Below are 24965 nucleotides of genomic sequence, written 5' to 3'. Positions count from 1 at the left end.
TCTACAATTCTTACCCCTGATTCAGTGTGCTCTGATGACATTACTACTTCACATTGCTGTATTCTTTTATAGTTTACTAAGTGCTTTTGTAACTAGTTTCGCATCTAGCTGACAATTTGTTAGGATTCAAGGCTGCTGCTCACCCAGTCTGCCCATGTTAGTCTCAGGAATCTTGACTAATGATTTGAAGTCCATCTGAACTAGTATCTATCAGGGGCAAAAAGTGGAAAGGTACCTTTACCTCAGAATTCATAAAGACCCCAGAAGGCTTGAGGGTCTTTGGGAGAGAATGGGAGAGAACTATGTACACTTTACCACATACCAACTCCAAACAACACACAGCTTATTGTTTTAAGTCTTACCTCACTATAGAATTAGGGAAACCCTCAGCAGCCTTGCTTGGTCAAGAGAAAGTGCCTTTACCATGGTCTGCTTCAGATTCTTTTCTTTCATTGCCTGGGCCACTGCTTCTCAAACTTGAATTTGTCAGTGGGGCACCTAGGGATTGGGTTAAAGTGCCTGTTCTGACTTAGTAGGTCTGGGGCAGAGCCCAAGATTCTGCATGTCCAATAACCTAGAAGGTGATGCTGATTCTGCTGGCCTGGCAACCTCATTTTGAGCAGCAAGGACAGGGGCTTTGCACTTTTTGCTGATCTTTTTCTGTGTCCCATTCTCTCTCATGCTGGTTGAATGAAAAGTGAGCAAATAATATTGCAAATTTTAGAGAACATCCATCTGGTGCAGAGAAAAAGGAACTCTCCTACACTATTGGTGGGAATGTAATTTGGTGCAGCCACTATGGGGAACAGTATAGAAGTTTCTTAAAAAACTAAAATAATGTTACCATATGATCCAACAATCCCACTCCTGGGCATATATCCAGAGAAAACTCTAATTCAAAAAACCCCAGTGTTCACAGCAGTACTATTTACAATAGCCAAGACATGGAAGCAACCTAAGTGTCCATCAGCAGATGATTGGCTAAAGAAGATGTGGGGTGTGTGTGTGTGTGTGTGTGTGTGTGTGTAATGGAATATTACTCAGCCATAAAAAAGAATGAAATAATTCCATTTGCAGCAACATGGATGGACCTAGAGATCATCATACTAAGTGAAGTAAGTCAGACAGAGAAAGACGAATATCATATGATATCACTTATATGTGAAATCTAAAAAAAAAATGATACAAATGGACTTATTTACAAAACAGAAATAGACTCAAAGACATAGAAAACAATCTTTTGGTCACCAAAGGGGAAAGAGGGGGAGGGATAAATTAGGAGTTTTGGATTAACACATACACACTAGTATACTACTATGTATAAAATAGATGAACAACAAGGACATACTGTACAGCACAGGAAACTGTATTCAATATCTTATAATAACCTATAATGGAAATGAATCTGAAAAAGAATACATTTATGTATGTATAACCAAATTACTTTGCTGTACACCTGAAATTAACACAACATTGTAAATCAACTATATTTCAAGAAAATATGCTAAAAACAAAAGTGAGCAAATGACTGAGCATCTGTATTAGAGTGATCACTTGCTCGTACCAGGGCTTTTAAACTTTTGTTCTAACTGTAGAGAATTCTCTCTACGTGTCAGCAATTGCTCAGAATTCATATTTAAAGTACAAAGATTTTAAAAAGCAACTGTTTCTATCTTCCAGTCTGTGTATGCTCACACAGTAGGGAGGGTGACTCTCCTGTAGTCCACAATCTACTTTAGCATCGTATAATGACAGGAGGGACTGTATGGTCCTTCCTGGCTTAGTACGGGAGAAGCTCATCTTCCAGGGTTGGTATTACCTGTACAGAATGCCTTCTTTCAGTGTCAAATGTCCACACTGGGCAGTAGCCACCTAGGGTTGTACCATTTGACTTTTTCACGCCTATTCTGTATAGGCCACACTGTCAAATCCATTGTCTTAAATAATGCTTTCAGCAATCTGATGATGTATTATCATTGCTACTATTTTTGGATGACAGAAATGAGACTTAGAGTCATAAAGAGATTTGCCCATCACTAATAAATAGAAGATTGGAGTTATGAACCTAAGTCTTTTCCCTGGAAGGCCATGTTCAGTCCATTTCCCGATAACTGTCTCCTTTTGAAGCCTCTAAAATAATCTTCTGTGAATGAAATGAATCATGGAGTCATTTCATTTCAGCAAAGTTCTGTATCCTGGTGTCCATATAACTGGACATCTGCTGGTCTCTGCTCTTGCCCACTGAGGACGTCAGAGGTAGAAGAGAGTACCAAGAGAGTCAGCCTCGTCCTTTCCCTTAGTGTTGGAGTTTAGCTGTTACAGTGGCATTACTCACTGCAGGCCCAAACAGATGACAGCGCTATGGAGCTGGGGGATCATCTCTGTCATTCTTATGATGATTGATGACCCAAGAAATTGCTGAAGAGTAAGGAACATAACAACCTAAGAGTTTAGGACTCCTGTGTCGTTTTGATCCATTATGTTCTCCTACTTCTCTTCTAACAAGCTTAACTCTGCAGGAGTACAGATCCTGGATGTGGGATCATAAGCCAAGCTCATCAAAAGTTAATTAATATTATTTTGCTTTGATTTAAGGAGCCAGGAAAAGAGGCTGCCAGTCTCTCCACCTCTGCCAGTTTTATAGTCTCATCTCCCAGCTTAGTGAGAGCAGTAAGCAGTGAGACCAATTCCTTCCTAAGGGGGAGCCCCGCTCACACAAGAGGGAGGAAATTAAGCCTCCTCTTGCCCCTCCAAGGTATCCCTAAAGGGTGCTTTCAAAAACTTTATCTTGGCAACAGAGACCAGAAACTGCTCAGACTGGAAATCATCTGAGCCTCTTGTAATGTGGCATGTTGAGTTAAAGCCAAGTTAATATTTAGGGAATTATAGAACTCTGACAAAGATTTCTGTAAAATTACCTCTGGAGTTAAAAGTGACACATGGAGAAGAAATAACAACTCCCCTGCATGAGCCCAACCCCCGCCCCCCCATCTCCAGCCACCCACAAGTAAATGCACACAGGTCCAGGGGCTCAACCCTCTACTAGTGCTTTCACATTTGTGATGCATTTTTTTTGCTCTAGAAGGAATGCAGTTTATCTCTGGAAAAGATCTTTGTTTTTCAGATTCCCTATCTATTTATACTAAATTTAAAAACCAAGCGGAGAAGAAGTAAAGGAGCAGTGAATGTTTATAAACTCAAACTTCTATCTACCATTTTCTGACCTTTCAACTTAGTGGAAACAGACTTGTTCTAATTCCCTGCTAGCTGAACGTGTGACAAATCCAGGTGGATTGATGGCAGTGACAAAGTTTTCTCTGGTCTACCTTGCAGCTTTGGCTGCCTTGGTTACTCTTCATTACCACCCCTATCCCCTGACTCCTGTGTTATACAGATATCCAAATCATAAAAACAGAAGATTGTGTATAAGAGAAAGTCTTTGTGGTGAGAATCCTGCTCATAGGGAACAATCATCGGCCTCATATCTAGAGATCACTTTTCTGGCCCAGACATTTTATTGTTGTCTCTTCACTCTTCCTATTTGGCCTTCTGCAAATCCTTCTTTTTACTCCCACTCTTGCTCCTTGCTTTTCTCCACATTTGATATTTACCAAATGACACCGCTGTACCCCCCACTCCCCATGGACCAGGAGACGTGGCCAGGGGTTCATGGACATCTGGTAGACTTCTGGAGGGTTTTTTGGTGAGTGCAGGGAGCAGGCTGCCTTCAGAAACCTTCAGAAATAGGTGGTCTCAGTTCATTTATTCTGCAAACACTTCAGGTACCTGTGAGTGCCAAGCATTGTGCTAGGAACAGGGCAACAGGGATGAGCATTATAGGTCCCTGCCCACTGAGCAGCAGGGATTTACCTAGGAATAGGGTCGCCAGATTTAATAAATAGAAATACAGGACATGCAGTTAAATTTCAGGTAGAGAACAAGTAATTTTTTAGTATAAATATAGTCATTTGAGTATAATACAACACATTTTTTACTATGTCCCATTAGAGACACACTTATACTGAAAAAAGTTTTGTTGTTTATCTGAAATTCAAATTTGGCTGGGTATCCTGTATTTTACTTGGCAACCCTGTCCCAGTGGCACTTGGTCAGCAGATGTCTAGGGATAACCCATAACTTCTCTCATGACTAGAGTCCCCTCAGAGAGATGCTATAAGGCAATTTGAGGGTGAAAGAAGTCATCCTCCCAGGTACAAGAGCTCTGACTCAGTCACGCCATGCTGCTTAATAGCCAACACTTGGTATGGAGACAGGGGCAGGGGAAGGGAGCTGAATGACTATCCTCTGCTAAAGTCTTATGCCACAGCCTTCTCCAGGGGACATCAGTGCCCTCCAGGATATGGAATATTGATCTGCCTGTGTCTAAACCACTGGTGGTTTCTTTCTATGCAACACAAGGCATAGACAGAACAGATAAAGCTTCCAGAGGAATTAATCATAGTAATAATTTAATAATAATAATAATAATAATAATAATAATAAAAAAATGTAACACCTATTGACTACCTGTTTTGTGCTAGGAACAGTGCTTCACACTGATCTGTCATTTCGACTTCCCAACAACCCTGTGAGTTACAGTTATTATCTCCATTTTATAGATGGGGAAATTGACATGAAAAATACATGAAATAGATCTCCATATGTAAGAAAATTTTATTTTTAAAAATCAGAAACTTATTCAATAAAATTATCAAGGGAGATTTACTATAATTTTGTGAAATTTGAAGTTTGAGGGAAGAAAATGTTATTTTACCTGTTGTTACAACCAGAGCTTTATGTAGAAAGAAAAAGCTAGTAAATTCAAGAAAAAGTATTCCTCTAACAACTCATATATTTTGAGATTTTAAAATGTGCATAATACTCAATATCTGATATATGCATATTGGAGTATATTTTGTGCTTTACGAATTTTTAATTTTAATAACACCAGCTATCGAAATTTCTGTTCAAAAATAAAGGTAACTTTTATTTTTTAAATGTAATTAAGTTCCAAGGAAACAGAGAAATACTTCAGTTTAGTGACTACACATGGACTATTATAGATAGAAAAATACCTCCTGCACAAATTTGTCATCTTGAGAGGGTTCATTGGATCTTTTAAAATTAACCTTGGCAATCATCATGGTTTGTAAAATATCCAATGATAGCATTATCTTGGTTTTATTTATAATAGGAGTAAAAATCTAGCTTTTAGAATCTTCTGGCTAGAAGATGTCAAAACCTCCCATCTGTTTGTGGGCAGCCAGCATTATATATGTGTACGTCAGAAAGGGAAACACATTCAGAATGAGTCTGTATCCCCATGAACTGGTTCTTAAAATCTATTCATGTATATTTTAGTCAAACATGGGATGGAAAATAAGTTTTTCATTATGTATGCAAAACTATAGGTGGCCTATAAAAATTATGTTAAAAATGCATTTAAATTTTCTCAGCAATAGCTTGTTATATGATAAACAATGCCCTGGCTACCTAATGGATGATGGGCTCTCCTTCCATCATCTCTCCCTAGGCTGGATTATCAGGGGGATTCCAACCACTGAGGACCCAAAACTATGAACCCTCTTTCAAGGTTAGGACCCCTGTCTAGCCCAGCCAGAACAGCTGCAGGGTCCAGTCCTGCCAACTAACCTTCAACGGTGCCCACCACAGACATGGCCACAGAATGGGTGGAATGTAACTGGAAAAAAAAAAGATTGTCACCAGGCTTTCTGTGTTGGTTTTCCCTAATAAGCAGTGCCATTAAAAAAGGCAAAATTGTCTTCTCTCACCCTCACTAAAAAACTATGCCAGGTTTGCTTTGACCCTTATGGGAAAATAGCCATATGTTTGAAAAAGCCAGGATTTTTCTGTAAATTTGAGGCCCCTTTCCTCAACCTCCAGGAAAAATGTTAACAAAAACCAAGTAAATACGCACAGGACAAACCAACAGAATTATTAAGCCATCTTGGAGAACGGATTTCTAAGGATTATTAACCCTTGTGATTGTAAAGAAAGAAGTAATACTAACCCCATGTGATATGATTGATAGTGATTGCTGAACAGAAAAAGTAGCTCTAGGCTGGCTCAGTAATAAAAGACAGGTAAGGGAAGGTAAATGCATGCTACTTTTTTCTAATCATTCAGCACCGTAGTGCGCATTAGTGAGCTATTTCTGCAGCGTATCTATAGGGCCTTACTCTATCTAAGGCACTGTGTTAGCCCTTAGAGGTGTTACAAACTTATTTCACATACAGTCTCTGCCTTAAAGAAGGCACTTTTAATGGCCCACAGAGTGTTTTTATAAATTCTACTATAAAAGATATTTGGAACTGTTAATATCATTCATGGAAAACCTCTTTCCTCCAACATATTAAAATTCAGAAAGGTTTTTTTGCTTCATAAAATAGAGCTAAATAAGAATATGGTCGATGACCATAAAAATTGCTTTTTATTCTCTGAATCCCTCAAAAAGTATTTCTAATACAAAGTTGCCATAAACACCAATGTTAAACTCTGGCAGAATATGCTATAGAAGCAATTTCATAGACCTAAGTCCATAGTAATTAGTCAATAAATATTTGTTAAATGACTAATAAAAATTGAGCAGATACAATTTTCAATTTTGAATAAGAAGCAGTTAAACAAAGAGTAATGCTTTGCTGAAGGGTAATGTGATGAACATCTAATGCAATGATTTTCGTTCTTTTAGGAGAAAAAATGGCACTGAAATTGCGTTTCCTGAGAAGCTGAAAGAAACCAAGCTCCCAGTAGATGAAAATGAAGACCATGAAAAGCTCCAAGTTAAAATACAGGCTTTTGAAGACAAAATAAATGCTGAGAGCAATACCCCTGGCTCTATCAGAAGATACAGTTTGGACCAAGTTTCTAAGGAAGAAAGAAAAGACATTAGGTTTAACAGGTATAAATTTTGTTTGGCTGATTTTTAAAAGTAGATACTTCATGTTTGCTATTAGTTTTGTTATCACACTTTCATGAAGTGGTTTTTAAATATCTTTTATCTATAGAAAAATTCATCCACAGTGCTTTTGTTATCCATAGAAGCTCACTATATTAAAAGAATACAAATAAAAATCATAAACCTATGGCTTATTTTTAAAAAACACTTTTTAAATATAATATGCTTATATTGACAATGACTGTTAAAAGCTTATCTTGATTTCTGATGAAAGTAGAAAAAAAGAGTATAAATATGTAAGTCCACCATTTCCCAGCCAGTTTGGCTGTGAAATTGATTTTTAAATCTTTGTTTTGGGAGGTGGCCTGTATCTACAAAGGTTTGGCATGTTACATAATTTGTATGTTTTATCAAAGCTGTTAACAGCACCAATTTTGAGTTTGATACCCTAGAGGAAGTAACTTTTGTCCCAGTGTTGTTACTCTTTCTTTTTCTTGTCAGTAAATGGTAGCTCAACTTCTTTACCTGCCTCAGCCTTCCCTTTGTTTGTATTGTAGGTCAAAGAGTTTGGCTTTGCACACTGTGCTAACGAGTGCCTTGAGTTCAGAGGATAGGGATGCTGTCGAGAGCGGAGATACTCCAGCCAGCCTCTCTCTTTCAGAAATAGACCCACTTGGCCTAGGAAATGCCAGGTCACCCTGTAAGGCAGACACTGATGGATCACAGCTGGTAAATTCTTCAGTTTCACACCCAAGTGTTACACATTTAGAATCTGAGACTTTGCCAGGAACAGTTAAAGAAAACTATCAGGAAGAAACTCCAGGGACAACCGCAAGTCCTGTGGAATACCATGATAAGCTCTACTTGCACTTAAAGGAAAACCTCAGCAAAGTGAAAGCGTATGCTGTGGAAATTGGAAAGAAGATTCCAGTCCCGGACCAGTGCACCATTGAAGGTAAGTGACCTGAACTCCCCAAACTTTAGAAATGTTAGACATCGCTGGGGGGAAAAAAGTCAAATAGTATAAATTGCCATATGCTTCTGGATCTTTTGCAAAATAGATAATTCGAAAACACCCTTACATTATTTTAATCGCTTTTTTCCCTATTAAGTTCAATCATGTTTTTGATTCCTACTTGAATCTGCTTAAGTCCACCAACACTGATTTTTTTCCAAACCTCAAATTGTATTATTTCTGGTTTCCCATCCCTAATGTTCAGGAAAATTCAGGAAAGAGATCTGTGGCCCCCAAAACAGGCTCTGGGATAGGTGTGCAGCCAGAGGCATTTTCTACCCACATAATCATGCAAGGAAGCTATAGGCATCATTGAACTTCAAGAGATTTTCCTTCTGTTCGTTCAACAAACGCTTGCGAAGCAGCTACTGTGCACCAGACACTGTGTTAAAGGTTCAGCTTTGTGTGGGATTCAGCTATGAACCAAACAAACACAGGCCCTGACCTCTTGGAGGTTATTAGACTATAGAAAGAAAAGATTGAAACCATAGTCAGGAGGTGATGTAGGTCGGGAGCCAGTGAGAGTATGAGCTGGTCAGAAAACGAAGGACAAATTAAGAAAAGATAGTCAGGGCTGGAACTTCCCTGAGGTGCACAATTTTAAATTGTGCCCAAAAAGCTCAGTAAAATTTTAAGTAAAATCAGAATTAGTAGCAATTTCTTGCCAAGTCATGTTGGAGTTGAGGCAAAAGGCTTAAGTAGTAATATTGATCATGTCTTCATTTACAAATTTGATATTTTGTTTATCATGGACTTTTGTATTAATTTTGATTTTTAAAAATATTATTTATCTTGACTACTAAATTTTCCGATGCTCCCTTAAGTCCTGGCCCTGGAAAAGTTGATGGGCTTGAGACACAGGTAATAAAACAGCAGAGCACCCAGGGCAAGCTTACCCTTCTGGTAGTGGGTTGTACGGGTTTGGATGGCAGAAGGCACCGCTGGGCTCATTAGATCTTCCCTACGATCTCTCTTAAGCAGCAGCCTTGTTTTTCCCTTGAGATTTAGATGAGGGTCCTTGCCTACTCATAGGACATGACATCTTTTCACAGGCTACAGCCTCATAGAAAGAGCCAGACGGCTCATTGTCCGAAAAGAAACACAGCTGAAGGTTATCGAATCTAATTCGTATCTGCCCACCCACTGACTGTCATCCCCCTTCACGTTCAGGTGCTACGAGGGTTCTTCCGTGCTCTACTTTCTATTCCCTTCTCCTGTTCCAAATCAGAGGCAAGAATGCATTCTCATTGCCAAAGAGGGGGTGGTGGTGGTTCAAGCATTTGGTAATGACCAAATTGTTATTTAGCATGTCTGTATAGAATCTGACATTTTCAAAGGTGTTTACATTAATTTATTGATTAGCCTTCTTTTTTAAAATGGTAACAATGAAAGTGATATTGCTCATATTCAAAATAAGTTTATAATTAAGTATACCAGGACTTAAGAACTGCTAAAATCAATAAAACTCAACACAAACTCTTTACAGTTGCTCCTTTCACTAATAATCCAGGTATTTAATGCACATGTTGGAGAATTTAACATAGGAGAGGTTAATTGAATTCCCAGTTTGATAGAAGAAGTCTGTAGCAAATACAAAATTAGACACATTTTCATCTACTAGAATAGTTTCTTTTTTTTGAAGTTTGGTTTAAAGCATTAAAGATGTGTTATATGGTGAGTTTTAATCTTGTGAAACTGTGAAGCCTGGCAGAGTTACTTTAAGCATATAGTTGTCCAAAACATATTTCTAATTGCCTTGAATTATTTTGGGAGTTACAGAGTTAACTAGGTGACTTCAGTTTTTATTCCAAAATATTGAATGAATCCATCATCTTTACTTAAAAAAAAAACAAACAAACACATTTTTCTTTTGGTGTGTCCTACCAAGAATGACCTTGAACTGAGAATGTATATTCTTTTAAGTTGACATTTTGGATTAATTCATACTTTTGTAATTTCCTGGAAGTTCCTGGGAAATTCTTTGCACCGAGATACGTGTGAGGGTTTGAAGACTTATATGACTCACTGTAAGTACATCCACCAAGAAGGGACTCATGCTGACTGCAGGGGACACGTTGTTATTATTTCAGAGATTGTGTAAACCACTCAGCAAAATGCCAGCAGTCATCTGGCCAACACAATTTTGCTTGTTGTCATGAGATCACTTGGCTTAACAACGTTGTGTTTCTTTCCTTAAAAATGTATTGAAGAAAGATTGAGGCTTAGAATTTGTGTTCTGTTTAACGTGTTGTTGGTATAAAAGAGGCATATTTGGTCTTTCTGGCTAAATTATGCAAAGTAATCAAGAAACAAAGAGAAGAAGCATAAAAACCACTTCCACAACATTGAAGTTAAAAAGACAAAAAAAGCCAGCAGGAAATAAGAACAAGAACAGCAATAAAGTATTAAGAATGATTTTAGACTGATGTTACAAAGCCCATGCTAAAAGGACAAGACAAAACAATCCTTTAAGAAAGTTCTTTTTGTATTTGTTTGAATCATATGAAAAAACTGCTGTTTGACTTTCTTACTTTGAGTGATAAAAACACCACTTTCATATGGTTCAACCTAATACTTTAGTAATAAAATATGTTGAAAGAACAGGAGCCTCACTAGTCATTGTACAGCAGAATTCAGCATGTGGTGAATCAGGGTCATCACCAGTAGCATTCTTATCCCCAGTCAGCCGTCTTATTATTGTGTGATATTGATCACAGTGGGGAGAGGTAATGGGGTATAAACAGATCAGCACAAATCTATCATCATGTCTGGAAAAACTGTCAAACCCCAGGTCTCATTGAAGCTGGGTCAGCAGTTCATTTTGGGTGTGAAAGAGCCTGTTATTCCCAAGTCAGTAATTCTCTCCTGGGCTTCCTAGGCCTCTGGCATGGCTGCAGGTTTGCCAGCCGCTGAAAGTTATGTATTTGTATGCAGAATGATAGTCTAATATCACTGCCTCATTTTATTTATATACGAGGCTGAAGGAATTTAGTTCATTTGCCAAGGGGAATTTGAAAAATCGGAATCACTGGTATTCATTTATATGAACAAAAATGATTTAGAGGTTTAAAAAAACACACATGATATTGAAATAAATCCTTGAAAATCTGGCCCATCACTGGAGTTCTATAAAGGATGATATAAAAGCTTACAAGAACCCATCAATGCTGCCTTGGCTCACTTTGAAGTATTTCCTGATTGGGCGAAAATACAGCCCATCTGTAGAACATATCAGCAGGGCTGACTTGCAGAAAGCTAATTTTAAAGCTGGTAATGTAGTCCATTCTCTAATAGACCCACATGAGTTGATTTTATTGACTTGAACAGATAAAAGAATATACAGAAATAAAATAAAACTCATTGTAAATATCAAGAAGCAGGTGCTATTTTCACAGTTGAATTACAGAAAATAGATTGGTTTAATCTCATAGTTAGGATCATTTATCCACAGGGACAGTTGTAAGATTTGCAGGCAGAGTCCTAAATTTTTTCCATTGAATTTGAGAGGGAAAAACAATAAATAGGAACATGTTACAAATTCCCTGGAGCCTCATTTCATTGAGGCCATTGGGCCCCTATTTGAAGAATGCTCTTTAGGGAAAAAAATTTCTAGAGAATTTTTCTTGGTGCTTTGGAATTCATCTTTGATTACCTCCTCACCAGTTTCCATTTCTCCAAAAAGTAGATTTTAATCAAAAGACAGATATAGTGGTGGTTGAGTTCTCACTTCCACTTTCTCCTGACACACATCTCCTGGCTCCTGGCATCTGCAATGGCCCATGAGAAACATTCAAAAACATGGCTAAAGGAAGATCTACAAATCCTTTAGAAGAGACCCCCTCTGAACTCCTCTACTGAGTTAACATCAGATCACTGCCCTTGTTCGTCCCCAGCCAAATGTAGCCGCAAGGTCCAGGCAGGTACGACATCACTGGTAGGGATGTTACGCACTTAAATCCACAATTTAACTTGTTGCAAAGTTCCACTGGAAAACATCAGATAACTTAAATGAAACTTAATTTCTCATTAATTATATTTTCAAAAGTTCTTCTTTCTTAATTTTTTTTTTAATTTTCTTTGAATAGTCAAATAAATGACTAACAAAAAATGCCCTAACAATGCTACTGGACAAAGGGGTGTGCTGCTTATCTGCATCTTGGTTTACGTGATATTTATCCATGGGTGAGGTGTATATTCATCCAGCTAGGAAACAATGCAAAGTCAAATTGGTAAGCACATGTACACTCAGGCCATTTTGTATAGAAATTCAAGAGACCTTATCTGCCTGCAAATGAAATGAGTCAACTGAACCCTTGAAATGATTAGTTCCTCTAATACAGTGTCCACCATGGGCATGTGTCAGATTAAAAGGGACTCTGCTAATAAATAAACATAAGCAAAAGTAAGTACTTAAATTGAGCAAAAAATGCATAGATGTGCATTTCAGTATGTCTCACCCTTAAAGTAGCCACATTAAAAGAAAGAGGAGAAAGAAAAGGAGGAGGTAGCTTAGGACCAGAAGTAGTCGGCTATGGCTTATTTCGTATTCTTAAATATGTTCTTCTAAATGTATTATTTGTAAAATAGGTTATATGGCATTATGCTCTTATATCTGTAGTGAGTATTTTAATCCTTTTTAAGGAAGCTCATACTTGGAGATTATTATCAATCATCTATTATTGTTGTTTGGGGACTATCTTTATTCCAAAGCATACAGTGCTGAATGAAATGGTCCTGAGCCACTGATGGTCCCCAGCAGAAGAGTACATTCCCATCTAATTTTCCACAAACCAAATTTCAGGAAAGTGAATGTTATTTTTTTTATTCACTTTCATTATGCAACTGGCAGTATATGCCCTGTAGGGAAACAAAATGGTCCCTGGATATCATCAAATCTCATTTTAAAACCTAGCAAATCTGTATTTCTGAGCTCTGTTGGTGATGAAGAGCTGGTAGCTGGGAAACTGAAAAGAGATTATATGGCTGGTTAAAGAGTTTTGATATGGCGGAGGAAGGGAGGGGTGGAGATAACTTCTTATTTGCTCCACAATAACCATCAAACTTCAGATAATGGAGAATTTTTAAATGTTTTTCCAAAAACATAGGCAATCGTAGAGTAGACAGTCAGGAGTTCAGGTATTTGATAGTTTGGCAGAAATTTCTTCATGTTACTGTCCATTTCCATAGAGGTGCATGTTTACAAAGAGCAGATGAGACTGTCTAAAGCAGACAGAGCCTCATGTCACAAGTTGGCAGGCCCTCTTAGGGTCAGTGAAAAAGAGCCAACGACACCAAGTCCCTGAGTTTCCTCTGTTAACATTTTTGCCATGTCCTTATTAGAGATCAGTAAGAAATTATAAAAAGTAATTTTTTTCTTTTCTTAAATGAAAGATTCAGTGGATTTTTAAAAATAAATCATTTTATGGAAAATAATTGTTTTTTGGATGAAATGTTCACATCAGTTGTCCAACAGCCATTAAAATATTATGTCATTATTAAAATAAGCCACACATGTAGGAGATGTAACGCCATTGCAGGAACTCTGAGTATGATTCTGTTTCTCACATCAAACTCCCTAACTTCTAAGTAGCCTTTTCAGATTGGCTTCTTTCACTTAGTAATATGCATTTAAGCTTCCCTTGTGTCTTTTCCTGGCTTGATAGCTCATTTCTTTTTAGCACTGAATAATAGTCCATTGTTTGGATGTATCTACATTGTAGTATTATATACAGAATAGTTTTTACTTAACTAAAAATTCTCTGTGCTCTGCCTATTAATCCTGACTATTCATCCTTCATGGATCCACTAATTCTACAAATATTTCTAAATGCCTACCACATGCCAGCATCATTCTAGGAACTGAGAAACATCAGTGAACAAAACAGGCAAATATCCTTGTCTTTACAGAGACTGTTCTAGTAGGAAAAGACATACAATAAATAATAGAAGTGATAAATAAAGTAGGTGGGGTGTTGGAAAGTGTGAAGTGCTATGATAGAAGTAGAAACAGAGCTGGCTAAGAAGAACCAGGACAAAGAAGAGGATTTACATTATATGTGTGTGTATATATATGGAGTAGGATAGTTCTAGAAGATCGCACATCACACTATCACCACTCGTTTTCTCTGAAGATTCAGATTGGAGATGAGAGTGGAGGAAAAAAGGAGAGGAGAGAAGAAATGTGCACATTTTAAAGTATACATTTCTTCAGGTTTGAAATTCTATAGCAATTTTATAACAACAATTTTGTAACTGCCTTCAGTAATAAAGAGAGATGCTGGTAACTTGGACCCGGGTGATAACTCCAGACTCCCCAGAATTCTGTCTAACCAGAGTCTGTAGACTTTCCTGTTGTCCCAACTCTGCTCTTGGAATTGGCAGCTCCAATTCCTCAAACAGGTTGCTTCATCTCCTGTGTCACCAGTTCCTCACCCTAATCCCAAGAATATATCACAGGTCATGGGTTTTCAACATGTGCTCCCTAAAGACCATCAGGGCCCCCTTTTCAGAGGGCCCCAGGTCCCCCTCTTTTCTTCTTTCCCTGCAAACAAAGCAGCTCTGATGTAGCTGAAGTTACATACTGGCCTTCCTGAAAGGTGTTTAAACCAGGAATTCCACAGCTTAAAGAAACTTGAAAAGCACTCAGCTGCATCATTTTTAAGGTTGTTTTTTAAAAGTCCTTTATGCTCTAAATAATTCTGTGTCTTTAGTCAGAGCTGGCAAAATATAAAACATTCGTTATTTGCCCAAGTTTTTAATCAGCCTCAACTTTATTGTTAATTTTATATTTCTGATGTAAAGTTAAAAAAATGCTTTTCTTTTATACTAATTTTCTGTCCTTTGTCCAGATATCTGTATCTGTCAATTTACAATAGTTTGTTGGAAGAAGATAGGTGAGATTGTTCAATACTTTTGAGGCTTGTCTGACTATCTGCCCAGATTTATTAATATCTATCAAACAGCAAATAAGCAATCATGATCAGCAAATTTCTGCATTGTGCCTGTCCTAGCTGGTTTATTTCTATCCAAATTGTTTGGTTTACCTTACTTAAAAGAAACCAATCTTATTTCAAATTGTATATAAAGGAGCCTTCAAAAATATATAATAAAATAAAAAGAGATAGTTTGCTCAATGTGAGGGGAACAAAACAAACATAGAGAAATAAAATAAATCCAATAATTAAGTTATTTTTCAGAAATATATCCCTGGAAATTTTCACAATTGCTAAATGTGGTTTACAAATTTACTTCTGAGCATTCTAGTGGCCATAGTAAGGAGGGAAATAAAATCAGTTAAAACTCTAAAGTGTCCTAAAAAATAAAATAAAATAAAGTAAAGAAAAATCTAAAATATCCATAAATAAAAGTATGATCATTACTCAGGGGGGAAGAAATGGAAAGTTGTTTATTTATTTGATTGATAAGGCTGTGCTCACCAACAAAGGTATTTACATTATGCAACAAACATTTAACCACTAAACATAACAATAGAGCAGTAGTTCTCAACTGGAGGCAGTTTTGTTGCCAGGTTGGGGACGTTTGATAAGGTGTGAAGGCATTTTTGATTGTCACAGCCTGGGGAGGGGATGGGAGTGCCACTGTCTTCTAGTGGGTAGAGGCCAGGAATGCTGCTAAGCATCCTGCAATGAACAGGACAGCCCCCAACTAAAACAATGAATAGTCCAACCCAAAATATCAGTAGTGGCTCAGAAACCCTGCAAGAGAGCCTTTCTTCTCTAAGTGTGGTCTGTGGACCAGCAACATTGACATCACCTGGGGACTTGTTAAAATTCAGATTCTCAGGCCCATCCTCGACCAACTGAATCAGCATTTACAATTTAACAAGATCTCTTGTGTAATTCATATGCACATTAAAGTTTGAGAAGCACTACTATTGTAGAAATGAAAAATTCCAGTGGGTCCTAGTAGTAGAGAAAATAGCTTTCTTCCTTATAGTGATTTAATTAATTACTCTTCATTTAATGCTTACCTCTTTTTTTTTTTCTCTTTTTTCTTTTTAATTGAAGTATAGTCAGTTTATAGTGCTGTGTCAATTTCTGGTTTACAGCATAATGTTTCAGTCATACATGTACATACATCTATTCCTTTTCATATTCATATTCTTTTTCATTATAGGTTACTACAAGATATTGAATATAGTTCCCTGTGCTATACAGAAGAAACTTACCAATTTAAATATAGTAGTTAATATATGCAAATCTTGAACTCCCAATTTATCCCTTCCCACCCCATCCCCCCTGGTAACCATAAATTTGTTTTCTATCTCTGTGAGTCTGTTTCTGTTTTATAAATAAGCTCATTTGTGTCATTTTTTTAGATTCCATATATAAGGAATGTCATATGGTAATTTTCTTTCTCTTTCTGGCTGACTTCACTTAGTATGATGATTTCCAAGTCCATCCATGTTGCTGCAAATAGCATTATTTTATTCTTTTTTATGGCTGAGTAGTATTCCATTGTATATATGGAACAACTTCTTTATCCAGTCATCTGTCAATGGACATTTTGGTTGTTTCCATGTCTTGGCTATTGTAAATAGTGCTGCTATGAACATTGGAGTGAGTGTATTTTTTTTTAATTAGAGCTTTAATGCTTACCTCTTAATTGAGAACATGAGTTTTCTCCTCAAGGACACTCAGGGATATGGGGCTCAGTCATCTGGACTGTTTATGGCATTGAACCTGTGGTTCCAGTTGTCCTTTGATTCTTCTCACAGGCTGTAAGTTTTAGAAAGGATGAATAGGCTTGGAAGCCAGGAAACTCTACTCCTTGTTATATGTTTGAATTTGTACGGTGTGACCTTCTGACTTTTGATGAACATGGCATTTAGTTCCTCATAGAAGATAGTTTTAATAACTTCAGAATACCTTGGGTATCAGAGGTCTTCCGTTATGCTTAATCAAGTTCTGTAAATGAATTAGAAACACATTGATTACATTTCCCTTAAAATATACGTAGATTTAAAATTAAGCAAAAATGTACTGGAGGCAATGTATGCTTTCCTAAACCCAAAACATTGACATATGGACTGAGACAAGTATCTGTATGTGAATTCACCTATCGCTGATATTTACAGATTAATCCAATTGGCATTCATTCCTTTTAATAGGAACTGATGGTCACTATACTTTGGACCAACTTTCTCTACTAAATCTACATCATTTTTTCTAAGTCCTTTTAAAAAGAACCTTGAAAATACTTAAATAAACACTAACTTTTCCAGTAAATGTAGATAGTTAAGACTATTCCCATATCCCCTATCATGTCTTTTGCTGAATTTTTATTTTACAGTCACACCAGTACTTAAAACACAGTTATACCCGAGGGTTTTATGTTTGTTTGATTGATTGTTTTTTACCAAAGCCTTTGAACTCTTATAAATAATGAAATCTACAATATCAAGACAAACACAGACATCCTCTATATTCTTACAATATTGATATTATATAGTCTCTTCATAATTCCAGTTTCAGATGTACATTGAATACTTAAGATGTTTGTTAATGTTTCCAGAAGTTTTGTCATGTTTAAATTTGCATCTCCTGGATTATTGTGGATTTTTTAATTTATATGCAACAGCAAGAGGAATTATTCTGTCTTCTTAAAGTGATTCAGTAAGTATATAAATTAAGGTGTTTATTTGAGAATTTAAAGCACTAAAACAGGAAGCAATTTCCAAAGCAAAGAATAAAATGATAGCATGTTGCCATCCTTGGTTTGTTAAAGTGTTACCTGTGAATACCTTTAATGTAAATTACAGTGCCCTGATGGGTAATGGTACCCATCTAAGTTCAGCTTAGAAACTGGTTTTTCAAACTCTTGGAGCTTAAGAAATTCCAAATGCTTTTAGTCAAACATTGTTATTGTTAACTCCCAAACTCATGCACATTTTAAGAAAATGTAATCCATGTGTTTCAAATTCATTTTTGCTTTATCCATCAAGATATGGTTTGGGAAACTTTTCTGACCCATATGAAGTGTTTTACTCATAATAGAAATCTCATCAAGCTATGATGTTGCTTTGTTGATATTAGGAAAAGAAATGGAGCCAGATTGCTGAAATGATGACCTTACTGACTTTTGAAGAAAAAAATCTTTTCCTAGTTTTGATCACACTCTTTTTCTCCCATCTCAGTTACAGTTAAAAAAAAAAAAAGCAAGCAAACAAACAACAACAACAAAAACATAACTTGACATGGAATCATTCAATCAGCTGGTTGTAGGCAAGCTTTATACAGAGAGATATGGATTGACCACTCCACTCAAACATGTTAGGCAAGGTTGGTCTTGGAACCACCCCTATGATAAGGTAACGATGGGGGTTAGGTACAATAAATCAAAGGGTCTGAGAAGAATACCCCTTCTCTTTTCAATCTGAAGTCTATACCACCAACATCACCACCTTCTTGCAGAGGTGGGGGGGTAACCTTAAGTAATTTGTATTAGCAGTACACTCCTTTGTATTCCCACCCTTTGTCTCTTTCCCACAGAGGGGCCCAACGGCCCCAGGCAGTTGAGGGTCTGGAGATGTAAGAACTTAAAAGAGCAAGGGTGAAAGTGGGGTGTGCCCAGTGAATGGACCAGTATCCCAAGAGCAGCTGGAGCCCTCATTTACCTTGTAACGCATGCTCACCCAGTGCAGGGCCCATGGCTTGACAGCACCAGCCCAGGAGGCCGGGCAAGGTTGACATGTTTGGTGGGCAGCTGACCAGGGAGAGATATCCATTGCAGCAATGCTTCCAGCCAGAGTTAGCCCTTGCAGCCAGCGTAGAACTTCCCACTTCACGGGTCACTGCCTTCATCAGTTAAATGACCTTCCCAAAATGCTTCTTTGTGCCCTGGAAAGGAAACTCCTAGAGCCTTTCTCTACCCTTGTGTGAGGTTCCCAGCTGGGCCAGCAAAAGTCTGGATCACCAGCTATGGTCTTCTCAGCCTGTGGTGAGAACAGGCCCAGGGTGGGACAGGATTAGCGCTTGAAGCCAGAAGAGATTCCGCAGGCCCTGGAGTAGGACCCAAGGTGCCATTTTTTAGGTTTCCAATAGCTTGGCTTTTAGGGGTCTGGCTTCAATAACACAGTTATCTAACATCATACACCTTGTGAGACACGTGCTGAGGGTGTCAGGGTTTGAAGTCCCAGAGACAGAGCTGAAGTGGAGTATCCTAACCACAGCAACTAAGATGAAAAGCAGGCAACACCGGGAGCCTGAATCAGTATCTTGTGGCATCTCTTCAGCTCTGGACTCTCTCTATCCTTCATGCCTAGCACAGTTCCAGGCACAGAGCAGGTGCTCAGCACACAGAGTTGAATGAATGAATGAATGAACAAATGAACAAACAAATGAAGCAACAAAAGAAGAGTAAGGAGCAGGCTTGCCCAGAAACTGACCTAGCATTAATGTGCAGCTGAATTTCGATCTTTTTGTCAGATGGACTTTCACATTGCATGTGACTTTTCACTTATGGTTAGGTTGACAGCCTTTATTACACTGAGGAAAGAGAAGTTCATTGTGTTGTTATGCAACATAAAAGGTTGAGAATCCACAGAGATTGCCACAAATAAAGAAATTATATCTCGAACTCAGCATTTAAAAAGAGGCAAAATGGTTAATCATTTGCTGACAATATCTGCATGGTGTTTTTCAAAACATTTGATACATTGAAGAAAATACTGAATTAGTGGAAATTGATAACTGTTAGTTCTGTTTAAATAAATGAGCTTCATTATAGTTATTCATACAGAAGAGAAGAGCAGGAATCAGGCAGAGGGGTGGAGTGGTTAGAAGCAAGGGCTTGCGCGGCCAGGCTGGGGGCCAGGAGTCTCTCTTCCACAATAATGGCCAGTTCATTACATATTTGAGAATTTAATGAGATAATCATCCAAAAATCATTACTCCTAAAAGCTTTTAGTATTTTTAACTCAAAATTCAATCGGTATTCACATTGCAGTCTCCAGCTGTCATGGATGTTAATTATGTATGGATTTTTACCCATAGGAAAAAAAAGGAGTTGGGGGGTGGGTACACAGTGTAACTCCCCACAACCTCCACTGCCCGTGTCTCAGAAAGGCATCGGCTGAGTGGTGGATGAGGCGAAGACTCCTCCTCCCCAGAACAGTCCCACAGGCTGTGTCACTTGTGGGGAGAATGACCTTACTCTTCAAACTATAAATGGGACATGTGAGCTGGAGAAAACTAACTGCCAATTTATTTATAGTCAGTGGTTTTCAGACACAATTCCTGGTTTCTGAGTATTTTGCACCTCTGAGACTGTGATTGCCTAAAATTGTTTTATGTATAAAACAAACTTAACTCATCACTTATCTGCCAGAATGCTATCCCACTGTGATAATTTTGTGACAGCTGATAGCTTACTTGAATTTATCAACCAACAGCACAACCAAATTCTAATCCATTTCCTAGTGGAAAAAATTCCCAGTGAAGTTAATTTTTAACAGTTGTGAAAGTATAATGTTCACTGTAAAAACTTGGAAAACAGAGAAAGAATTAAAGAAAATCACCCTAAATCTTTCCATTTTACCACTGTTAGAAATGTTTCTTCCCGGACTTTTTCTATGTTGGAAAATATTTTGACCTCTTAGGGAAGGGATATTTTTCAAAGATGCTTCACTTTTCAATCAGATGGTGAAAACTTGGATTTGAAAAATGTGGACTAGTTTAAGAGTACAATTTAAAAAATCTAAGCCAGCAACATGTAATTATAAGGACCTTGTGCTATGAAATTTAAGCAGGATAACCTTCTAAATGGAATATTTTTGTTGGAGCACTAGAAACAACAAAACCTGCTAGTCAACAAACATTAATTTAAAATGTAAAGAGTTGTCAGATTTCCCTCTATGAGTAACATTTCTCTCACAGCTATGTTGGATACAAGATACTGAATCTAGATCAACACTTTTCCTTAAAAGGATATTCTTTTGCTATACCTTAATAGGATACATTTCTTTCCTGGCCATGGCTAAGGCTAAATGTAATAATTCAAAAAAAGTTAACATTCTCCAAACAAGCTTGAAATATAGAAAAATATTTACATCAAGTCTTACAATGTTAATCATTGTCAACAGCTTGCATTCTAGATCAGAAGTTGGCAAACTTTTTCTGTAAAAGGCTAGGTAGTAAATATTTCTGAACAGAGACAGGCCATGAGATCTCTATTGCAACTACTCAACCCTGTCATTGTGGTGTACAACCATCCATAGATAATACATAAATGGTTTGGCATGACTGTGTTACAATAAAACTTTATTTTCACTAACAGGCAGTAAGTCAGACTTGGCCCACAGCTGTAGTTTATCGAGCCTTGTCCTAGATAGTCAGCTTTTACTGGCTGTCACATTCATCTGGAGTTTTATGTTGGATGGGATTTAAGGGTTTCTGACCCATCCCCTACCCCTTACACACACAAGGCTTCTAGTAAGCATGGTGGGTAGTACATATGTTTTTCTCCACTACCACTAAAATGCCATTTAAATGATAATAAAAGAATTTAAAAGTATAAACTTATGAAAATGGAGAAGACCGCGAACAAAGGATGTCAACAAAATGTTTGGCAGAGTAAAGGAGATACACACTTGGCAGTAAACAGTGCCTGGATAATATCATCTGTGGTCCAAGGGAGGCACCACATGAGAGGGGTTTTGTACAGTTCTGCTGAGTTCTAGTGATCTAGTTAGTGTTGGAGGCAGCAGACTGCTTCTCAGGAAAGTTGGGCCCAACCTGATGTAGTCACTGCCTGACCTGCCACACTTGGCTTATTTGTAAAACTCAAAGTAATTGCATGTAGAGATGGAGGTCTTGACTCCAACCGTAAACGTTTGGGGATTCAAAGGGCTTTTGGAATGAGAAGAATAGTCCCAACAAGAATTAACAGTTTAACTGCTAGTTCTTTTAGTGCTATTAAGCCATTTTGAAGGCTTTCCCTCCAGGCTTCTTTCTAAGACCTAAGGGAACCATATGCTCTTATTTGCAGAGTCCTTCCTAGTACCCATTGATGAGGTTCCATCATGTGAGGAAGGAAGGAGCAGAAAGTCAGAAGACAAGAAAGGCAGAAAGGAGGCTTCTGGGTGCTGATTTGCATGTCTGGGTCTCTGTCTGCAGAAGGAAGCTCAAAAAGAGGGACACTGATAGCTATGGTGCCAGATGGGCTATTCAGATGTCTCACTCCACAGCCCTGCATGAGTCTGGCAGACTAAGGCACTGTGTTAGGAAGCCGTGTGTTCTGTTGTGACAGATGCAAACTTCAAGGGTCACTGGGGTCATATATAATAAGCTTTGCTAACTCTGAGCTAGTAACTCCCATCCCCTTCGGAGCAGAGTATTTGGAGAATTGATGAGAAAAAAATAATATGCTAAGTTGACTGAGGTGTTTTTTTGTTTGTTTTTTGAGACAGACCCTTTTTATGCTGTTTTCTTTTGTCCCGAAAGCAGACACTAGTTATATTCAGGTCCTGTTTGCTCTGTTCAGAGGGAAAAGCATTGGACTTCATGGGTTATTATTACCACCACCACATTACTGTTTCCTTTGACCTGACTTCCTTTTCTTATAATAAATCTTCCTATCTTCTCCCTCTCTTTGATGTTCTCATCTCCTGTCTCAGCATATTGTATCTGCATTTCCTTCTCCCATGTACATTCCTTTCATTCTTTAGTTTGGTCTGCTTTCTTTGAGAATGTCAAAGAAAAAACACCCGGAGATGCCAGATGCACAGACTTTTCCCCAGCAGCTTCTCAGAGAGCATTTCACTGAGCAAAAGCATCGTAATATTGATGAAGGTGATAAGGAGAGGGGGCTGGCCACTGATCTCCGGTTTTGGCAGAAGGTAAAATTAAAATCAAATCAAATTCAGCAGCCCCTCTATCCCACGTGTGTTAGGAAAGGCCTGGATATGGGAACTGTGAACCTTCCTGGTGATGGAGTTTTAGCTCTGCCATCACTGCCCACTAGGTGCTGTCGGCTTGTGGTGGCCTCTGGTTCACACCTACTGGATTTTACATTAATGTGGATACCTAAAGCACCACATCCCCAGGACCATCAGGATGTGGGCAGACAACCTGCTGTTTTTACCCTTGGATTTATGTCAAGTGGTAGTTGTACTTGGGGAAAGGCTGACTCAGGAAGATCAGAGAGAGGTAAAAAAGTGGGCATTCGCCATGTCAGACCTGCAAGAAGAGCTTTGGCCATCTCATTCTGAGCCAAGTGCAGACGGTTCAAGCAGAAAGGAGGAGTTGCAAACTTAATAAGGAAATAAAATTAACTCAACTACCTTTTGTTACACTCTTTATTACCATTTTATTCTTAGAGCACAATATAGTCACATGGTTTCCTGTAAGTTCACTGGGTATGTTTTGAATTGCTTTTTGTGAATGTGGTCTCTTGAATCTTTATAAGGAGCTCTATTAGCCCAATCTAACCTTGGTATGTCTGGGTTTTTTATTTTATTTTATTTTTACAGCTTCTATTTTGACTATCTTCTTCCTGGCTAACCCCTACCCTCTTAAAAACAAACAAGAAAATAGGGAATTATTGTAAATTATTGAACAAAGCAATACACAGATTATAAATAATAGGAATAGATCACCATTTGATTTCTACAATTGGTTTGTCTATGTATCAGTTAGTATTTAACTATAAATTGATAGTGCCTGCTATTTGTATTTTTTTTGACATATAGTTGATTTATAGTGTTTATGTTAGTTTCAGGTGTAGAGCAAAATGATTCTCTTATACCTATATATATTATTCTTTTTCATATTCTTTTCCATTATAGTTATTACAAAATACTGAATATAGTTCCCTGTGCTATGCAGTAGGTCCTTGTTGTTTACCTATGCTATTTGTATTTGATGTGACTTATCCCACTAGTTTCAGGCTCCAATGATTTCCCACATGGACTTGCTCTTTCCAAATGGGTTGACTCATTATGAGTAAGAATAGTTAACTTTACTAAATATCTTTATGTTGATTAGTGAGTATTTACTAGATAAAAGAATAACTGCATAGATTGTTTTTATTTAATCCTGATGAAAAGCCTATAGTCTAGTGATTGTTATCCTCATTCTGTGGATGAGAAAAGACAAAGTCAAATAGCCTGTCCAATGTAATTTGGCCAGTGGGTGGCAGAGTCATGGCTCCACCCTGGATTCTTGGCCTTGTCACTGTTTCTATCCCACACTGCCCTTTTGGATATACCATCTCCATCCCCACTCCATGCCTTTGCCTGCATCGCTGCTCCTCTAGGTGCCCTCTGCTCCATTTCTCTAAGCCTGCCATCCATCAAGTCTAGAATAAGTACTACTTCCTCTGTCCTCAGTGACTGCATATACTACTATCTTGCAGTTTACCTTGGATTGCTATTTTTTAATATTTGTATATTCCTAATATCTCTTTTTAAGTTGTAAGACTGTCAGCAAGAGTCTTGTTTTTATAGCTTCAATACACAGCTCAATGCTCCATACTTGATAAATCCCCAAAGTATTTGTTGATGATGATGGTATTAGATGTCTCCTTGGTGCAGGGTATCAAGTGACATCAACCTTCTTTAAGCTTACCAGCTATTCACAATTGTTACAGCAACTGCACCAGTGGCAGGTAATCTGTAACATCTTTCAGAATTTATGCTCTAGGAGTACAGTTCATAGAAAATACCTTCCTTGGAGGCTTTCAGTTATACTTGTAGCCTGTAGTCTTGAGTTTCCTTTAAGTCTAGAATTATGTTCTAAAATTCACTTTCTGAAATATTCATAATATATCTCAGAACTGGCTTCCCAAAGTTAGTTGCTTTCTATTCAGTGAAACCTCACAAATGAAACAAGATGCTCCCTAATTTTCCCATGTTAGACACATGATGATGAACTCAACTTGGAATAGATTCCTAGTGGACATCTAGGAAAACCAGGCTCAGTTAGGAGTTGCTAAAGGCCACTTCTTGCAAGAGCTTCAGAGTTTAAGACAGTAGATATATACTGTATGGAGGTCCCGTACAACTTATAACAA

General features: G+C 37.8%; 1 protein-coding gene across 8 annotated transcripts in view; it reads left to right on the top strand.

The window, feature by feature from the left end:
- VEPH1 (ventricular zone expressed PH domain containing 1) overlaps positions 1 to 24965 on the top strand; it is a 241986-nt gene that overhangs the window by 105696 nt on the left and 111325 nt on the right. For all 8 annotated transcript variants that reach the window (XM_064492326.1, XM_064492329.1, XM_064492319.1 and 5 more), the window contains 2 exons: positions 6713 to 6922; positions 7477 to 7874. In XM_064492326.1, coding sequence (XP_064348396.1) covers positions 6713 to 6922; positions 7477 to 7874 — 608 coding nt within the window. The remainder of the gene's footprint in view (positions 1 to 6712; positions 6923 to 7476; positions 7875 to 24965) is intronic.

The sequence above is a fragment of the Camelus dromedarius genome, chromosome 2, assembly GCF_036321535.1.
Source record: "Camelus dromedarius isolate mCamDro1 chromosome 2, mCamDro1.pat, whole genome shotgun sequence".
NCBI lineage: Eukaryota > Metazoa > Chordata > Mammalia > Artiodactyla > Camelidae > Camelus > Camelus dromedarius.
The sequence above is the reverse complement of the archived record's forward strand: the minus strand, read 5'-3'. Positions and strand labels throughout refer to the sequence as shown.